At 43.9% G+C, this 7,500-nt stretch overlaps 1 protein-coding gene across 1 annotated transcript in view; it reads right to left on the bottom strand.

Annotated features, from left to right (window-relative positions):
* Window positions 1–6,382, bottom strand: part of efnb2b (ephrin-B2b) — a 20,618-nt gene extending 14,236 nt beyond the window's left edge. Inside the window, exons 1-2 of the mRNA XM_017719325.2 lie at window positions 5,851–6,382; window positions 863–1,152 (exon numbers count right to left, since the gene is read on the bottom strand). Coding sequence (XP_017574814.1) covers window positions 863–1,152; window positions 5,851–5,960 — 400 coding nt within the window. The 5' untranslated portion in view covers window positions 5,961–6,382. The remainder of the gene's footprint in view (window positions 1–862; window positions 1,153–5,850) is intronic.
* Between the last annotated feature and the right edge of the window lie 1,118 nt (window positions 6,383–7,500).

Below are 7,500 nucleotides of genomic sequence, written 5' to 3'. Positions count from 1 at the left end.
CTCAAGAAAACACACACTCAAGAAAAACTCAATCTTGCATGGTAAAAGCAAGACGACCCAAAGTTGAGCTAAAAACTAAAGCTTCTCTGATCTACCGTGCGATGCAGTGAGGTCTTTCAGTGGAAAAACGAACATGCTAATCTTGCGAATCGCACTCGTCATCATTTTGATGTAAAAGTTAATAGTGATGGCTAAACAAATGTGAACTGATGTTGACTGAACATAAAAATGCCAAGCATTCTCAAGAAAAACCAAAAGCTTTGTAGGCCAAGTGCAAGACAGGCTACAGTGGAACGAAGACGAACACGCTAATCAAGCTAATCAAGCTAATCAAGCTAATCAAGCTTCATTTTGTCTTGTAAAAGCTGAATTTCACAACAGTGACGGCAAAACCGAAGGGAAATGACCTGGACTGGAATAAACTCACTTAAAAAGTGGCAAGCTACTCAAGAAAAACTAAAATCTTGCATACTAACTGCAAGACGAGCTTCAAAGTAAAGCTTTCACTGGAAAAAGAAACATGCTAGTCATGCTAATCACACCGCAGTAAACCGACCTGACCTGAACCTGGAAAGTGGTCAGCATGCTGAAGAAAAAAACATGCTATCTACACTTCTTAGCTTGAAAATTAGCATGCTTGTCAAAGGCTGTACTTGTGCAGGCCAAGCCATTGATCATTGTGCTAATTTCAGAAACCCAGAGCCAGAAACTCGAGGTGAGGCCGTCCTTAGAGAAGCAGTCAAGACCCTTAACTGGAACGGGTTCTGTAATTTGGCCCGCGCACATCAACGAAAGGGCTCGGCAGGCAAAAGCTAATCCCACGACAACATGGGAGGGGAGATGTTCTTGGCTGGGTACTCACAGATGATGTGATAGTCTTTTCCTTTGAGGAACTCCAGGCCCCACAGGTTGGGGCTGAACTCCTGGAACTTGAAGGTGAACTTGACGTCCTGGTCCGGTTTGTCGCAGTTCAGCAGGGCCATGTTGCCCTTGTCCACACGGCAGGTCTCCAGCTGCTCCTTGGGGACCAGGTAGACGCGGAAGTACTCGATGTTGGTCTGGTCGCTCGAGCCCGGCCTGAGGCGGGGGCACACGATGTCCATCTTGTCTCCGATCTGAGGGTACAGGACCAGACCCCTTCCAGGGACAAACCTAGAGAAGGACGAGTTGGAAGGTCAACATCTGTCACGGTAAAAAAACAAATGTTTTTTTTGGGGGGTTTATGGTTCGACACCTGAGGTTCTGGAGCATCTGTTCAGGGCTTTTGTTCTTCTTTACGGCCCTAACTAACCTCAGTCCTTTAATGAGCAGCTGGAAATGCAGTTTAAAGCCATGCATTGGATCGACAAGCTTTACGTACAAGAGAATAAGAGCATAAGGTGTTGTGAAACGCCCCTGGTCAAACTTCGCATCCTCTACAGAAAACACACTCCAGCACATTTTAGTGTGGCTAAATTTTACATATTGGGGAAAGAATAAAATCATAAAACGTGGCCTGTGAAAAAGTTATGGCTGATCACTTATTTTCACTTAGAAAAACAGCAAAACATGTTTTGACTGTGCACACGGAATTCTGTTGATTTTTCCAACATTTTGCTCAAATAACTGGTTAAGATGTAAACAAAGTCACTCAGAGTGTATTGATGTGAAACGTTCTGGTCTACAGGTTCAGAACTGTTCACAATGGTGGTGATAAGATCCAGACGTCCACCTCTAAAAGCTCCCTCACAGAAAGTTCTTACATGAAATGGTTATGGATTCACTGCCTGAAGCCTGAGACCTTGTTTTATAATATTTTAAGCTTAAAAAAAAAAAAAAAAAAAAAAATATATATATATATATATACACACACACACACACACACACACACACACACACACACATTTATATACGTATATATTTTTTTTAAAACCTATTTATGGTGCAGGGATATATGTATAGTGTTGTGAGGCAAAATAGTCCCCAAAGAAAACTTATTATTTCAGATTTTCCACTATTGTGCCATCATAAACACTGCATATAAAAACTAAGAAAACACATATAGATTCACTGGTGGTTTTGCGTATAAACATAGTATATAAAATGACTATATTTCTGCTGTAGGCATCCTGGTTCCTATCAGCACCACAGTAAAGCGATGCTGAGCTGGTACGTTTTTCTAGAACGAAACGTTTCACATCAAACCACCCTGAGTGACCTTATTTACACCTTTAGACACATTTAGAGAACACTTATTTAGACCTTTTTGAAAATCAGTTGAAATTCAATTAAAAAAAACGTGGTTTCTACATATGTTAGCATTATAGCAGCACCAAAGAACCTACGTCCTACTTGATTCTTCTGATTGTTTGCTTTACACCCATGTTATCAGATGGGAAGGCAGCTCTTCCAGGGCCTCCTGATAAACCGGGGCCCAAGTAATATAAGGTAAAGGTCTTTCTGAAGTCCTGTTTTTCAATCAGATCAATTAATCAGGAATGCAAATAAGTAAGAATAAGCAGTGCTGCCTAAACAAAGAGCTTTAAAGGCCCAGCCTCCGCGCTGATTAAAATACTTAACCCCAAGCCCTTCGAAAGCACTGACCCTTGAGGCTGTTACAAGCTGGCGGTTTTAAACAATGCAGGCCCGCTTTTGTTTTAAAAGAGGAGGAAGCCTCGGCCGGACCCCTCCTTGCACTGTAAACCACGCGGCCAACGACGCCAAGCAATTTCCCTCCGACTTTTGTCTCTAAGCGAATTAGAAAGTGGCCGTATAACAATTATGGAGGATCTCTACAAACCACCCATTTGGAGTCCCGTGCAACCCTTGAGGTCGATGAGCCTCTCGTTCTTCCCCCGCACTCGTTTTTATGAAGAAAAAGTATGCAAGCCATTAACATTCCTTCCCTGTTGGATTTGTGTTTTATTTCCCATCCATCACGACTCCACACTTTGCAGGTGTGCGTTACATTGTGTATCCTAAGCAATCCCAGCTCATAAATTTGACACGAGAGTATTGATACAGGGTCCTCCACCAGCTCCGCAGCACTGTAAAGGGGAATTCCATCCAATTTTCAAGACATAAACAAAGCAATTTAGAGCGATTTGATGTGAAATGCTCCATTGTGGAGAGATTTAGTCAGTGGTGGTGATGGGAACCAGACGTCTGATGAGGTTAATGCCTCTAAAAGCTCCACCGCAGACATGAAATGGTGAAATGTGTTTTCTTTTGTCCATTCATGGTGGAGGACATGCAGGACACTCTAAGGCAAACTAGTCCCCAACAAAACGTACCATTACCAGTATTACACACAAGACCTCAGATGGTTAACTGGTGGTTCTGGATTGTAAATAAAATGGCTGTATGTTGACCCCTGGCTCTGATCACCACCACAAAATAGCCTTGTTTACATCTCGACCACTGAATTATGCAGAAATGCTCAGAAATTGGCGGATCTACTGGTGATGGAGTCCCATTTCAAACCCAAATGGTCTGATTCCAACTGAAGTTGCACTTTTAAAAATATATAGCAATCAAGGTTCCTGGCTGTTGGCTTGGACGTACGACTGTAGGAACTTTAAGTGGTGTAGTACTGAGGTTCCCAAACTTTTTGTCTAGGATGGGCAAATGTGTGGCCCGAAAAGCCAAAATAGTATGAAAATGAGAAACGCTCAAATTTCTCAAATCAAGCTCTACTTCATAACATTAAATGACATTTGTTGCCAGAATCCTTCGAAAACACTGAATTTGAAAAGAAAACTTTTCAAAGTGTAACTTTTAGGTAACTTTCTGGAGGGCCAGATCAGACATCCTTATGGGCTGGTGTTGGGCTGAATGCCCCACTTATGGCCAAGGTTTTGTTGAGGTTCTTTCAAGAAGAACCAAAAACCATCATTATGTAGAGTTCACATGGGTCACGACTGTTTTTCCACACGTGTCGTGAGCATTCCTTGCATTTTGTTCTTGACTAAGATCCCATAAAATAAACAAGGTGATTTAAGCCTCTATGGGTCCTCATAAAATCATCAGGTCTTGGAAACAAAAAAGTGTGGGGGGGGCTGGTTTTTCAGGGTTTTCCTGAGGGTCTCTGAGAAGACAGGAAGCGTTACCACCCCTCCTTTGCCCCCCTGCAGCTCCGGGCTTCAGTATGGAACCTTCCAAGTGAAGAAGGGGGTGGTAGAAGGATTGATCTCTCAACCTAGAGAGCCTTTTGTCTCCAAATCCCCGTGACAAAGATTACCCGCAGGGTTACTGGAGCTCATGAAAACTGAATACAGGCCTGACTTCGGGGGGGGGGGGGGGGGGGGGGTTGCAGGGTAGGGTACACTGTGTTATTACAACAAACTTAGCCCAGGCTAAGCTGAGTTTGTCTCCTTGTTTTATTTGACAGCCTAATTACCTATAAAAGCTACGTACGGTAGCCACAGTGGGCAGGAGTGCCCAGGATGATTTAACCCAGTGAATTGCTTACTCTAATCCCCAAATATTCATGTCAGTGACATCTAAATATGGGTTTGCTTTAGCTGACCAAATGGCAAGCCCACGGCCACGTCCATTAGGAGGTATTTACTCTCAGGCCCAAACATTGCCAAAGAGAAAGGGGGGGGGGGGGGGGGGTTTAAGAGAAGGTGGCCTACTGCCTACTGAAGGCAGTTTTATTTGGGCTCATAATGGCACGTCATAAAAGTAGCACTACAGTCAGTTTGTGTGACCAGAGAAACTTCACTTCATGCAATTGAGGTAAAGCAATTCAACAGATGCTCAGAACTCAAATAACCGAAAGTTAAAACTAATTTTTGTGCATATCTGCATCGAACAGAGTTACTGTCATCCTGGTTAAAATGTAAACAAAATCATCTGTGGCTCTTTGATATGAAACACTGTTCTAGAGAAACTTATCAAACCAGAACTGTCCACAGTGGTGGTGATAGGAACCAGACGTCCACCTCTAAAAGCTCCTCACAGACAATTTTCGGGCTACAAGCATACTTCTTCTACACTTCTCACGGAGGAGGGGTACATGTGGGGTACCTGGGGGGTACATGTGGGGCATTTTGGTGCAAAATAGTCCCCACAGAAACATACAATCAACATTACATACACAAGAAAAGGTAGATATGGTCAGATTTGAGACATTGGCTATGTCTAGGACTATGAACTGCAGACATTGGGTTTCTACGACTACCACCAACTCTAGAACCGAGAATTCCCCGTCAAACCATTCTGAACGACTTTGTTTGCATCCCAACCAATGAATTAGGCAGAACGTTTGAGGGATCCCTTAAAAAAAAAAAAAAGGCCTATATTTTTCTCATCTGGACTCAACTGGACTGGAGTCCAATCAAAGCATCAAAGATCTCTTTGACAACACATAGAAAGTTATAATGCACTTGTTGCATCGGTTCTTAGCAGAGTCTGGTTTCTCCATGTTCAAGAACACACTTAAAAAGATGGTTCTTTTAGGGTTCTTTGGAATCAATAGTTCTATCTAGAACCATCAGCATGCTTAAATGATTGTTGGCATGCCTCTACATACCAAAAAATGGTTTGGTTCTATATAGAACCAGTCACATAGGTTCTATATAGATCCAAATACAACACATATTCCACCATTTACCAAGCAAAGTACCATTTAGGCGTGCAAATGGTTCCGTAAGGAACTCGCAGTTCCACTGCCTTTACTAAAGAACCATGTGTGAAGGTAAGGGTTGGGTTCCACTGAGGACCTCTCCACAAGGGCTGGGTGGATTCTTCAGCCTGGCCGTGCAACAGCTTGAAGAGGTGGGTGGTCTTGCCCACCTTAGAAACACTGGAAACACTAGAATTTGGGTGGTGCGTCTAATGTTACTCGAGAAGATGGTTCAAACTTACTTGGTGTTGGACGTATTCCAGTAAATGGAGTCTAAAATGGTGGACCGGGTCAGCTTTGTCCGGCACACGATGACCAGAAGTCCGAGCAAACATCTCCACAGGGGCTCCATCGCACCGTGAGACGACACCACCGGCTGGAATGCGTGATCTCAGGGTCTAACCGAGGAGGAGATGGACCTGGGCGGGCTGGGCTGAGGCACCGTGGTGGTCACACTGATGCTTATATCCACCGAGGGTCTCGCTTTCATGGAGATGGAGATGAAACCAGGGTGGGCAGCACTGGACGTCACGCAGCCGAAGCCTCCACAGCTGTAATCCGGACCGTGGCGTAATCCCTCGCGGTTCTACCGACGGAGAGTGGGCGATAATCCAGAGGGCGGCCGAACCGGCTCAAGGCTCCGTCTCGGAGCGTCCCTCGACGCGGAGCTGCAGACGCGTTCAGCCGCGGGCGAAGCTTCACGGACCCGCTGAAGTTCTCGAGAACTTCCACCCTCTGGTTCTCCAGTTCAACTGTCTCGGACGGCGCTGGAGATGCGCTGGGAATCCGCTGTGTTCGTGCAGGCTCCGCCCACCGCATTCACCCACGCCCCGCCCTCGTGTGCCTTTACACTGAGCCCGCTGTTCTTTTGGCCCCGCCCACTGTTTGGTCTGGCCCCGCCCACACCGGGTTCGTTTCACTGGGTTTACTGGCTGGATATGTCTTAGAGCAGTAAGATCTGCGCATGCGCAGATTGACACTCATTGATCATAAATTCGTTTTTTTTTTCCATATTTGTAGAAAATGACACCTTTTATCCACGTATGTGCATCGTTACGATTTACTGACAAAAGCTCGGCTACTTTACGATATTTTACAGTTGCAAAACCGTAAAATGTGGCCTGTGCAAAAGTAATGGCACCTTTGATATTATTGTAGATTTGTAATTTTTATTTATTTATTTTTTTTCCCTATAGGTCAGTAGTTTCTAAGCACAAGCAAATAGACTGTTCACTAAAAATGCCAAAATAATGTGCCATGAAATATTTGCATATTTATGAAATTGCTGCTGTCGGAAACAAAAACCCGCATCTTCATTTTTGTTGTTTTTCAGCTTTTGGCGTAATTTGAAAATGCCTGCTGCTCTGTACCTGGTGTGAAAGTCTCAAGAGGAATTGACCAAAAGAAACGGCCCAAAATTCCTTGGAAAAAGTTCTGGTTCCATTGACGTCCATTCAAAGTAGAGTGTGTTTTTCCCTTCTCCTGTAAAGTTACCAGTTTGGAGACACGAGGTTGTGCAATATATTCAGCACATACATCTCAAAACATCTCATACATTCCAGTCCTGAGCTGCTTCCAGACCGTAATGCTGGCTGGGCTTGGAAAGTATGATGCAGTTTGCAGCAGAGTGCAGAATAACCGTATTAATACTGATGATGCTGAATGAGCTGCTGCTAGAAAAGCCCAATCAAACTGGATATAAACTGTTTTGCTGGTGGTAAAGTGCAGAACAGTTTACAGGAGAAGGAAAAAAATGCTGTTGACTTTTAATGGAACTCATGGTAACCAGATTTTTTCCGAAATTTGTAGTTTTTCAGTTTTTGACATAATTTAAAAACGCCTACTGTCCTTCATATTGTGGGGAAATTTCACGATGAACGAGCCAAAAGAAA

This window comes from Pygocentrus nattereri, chromosome 12 (genome assembly GCF_015220715.1).
Source record: "Pygocentrus nattereri isolate fPygNat1 chromosome 12, fPygNat1.pri, whole genome shotgun sequence".
In the NCBI taxonomy this organism is placed as follows: Eukaryota; Metazoa; Chordata; class Actinopteri; order Characiformes; family Serrasalmidae; genus Pygocentrus; species Pygocentrus nattereri.
Note: the sequence above shows the minus strand (reverse complement) of the source record. Positions and strands in the feature narration are given on the sequence as shown.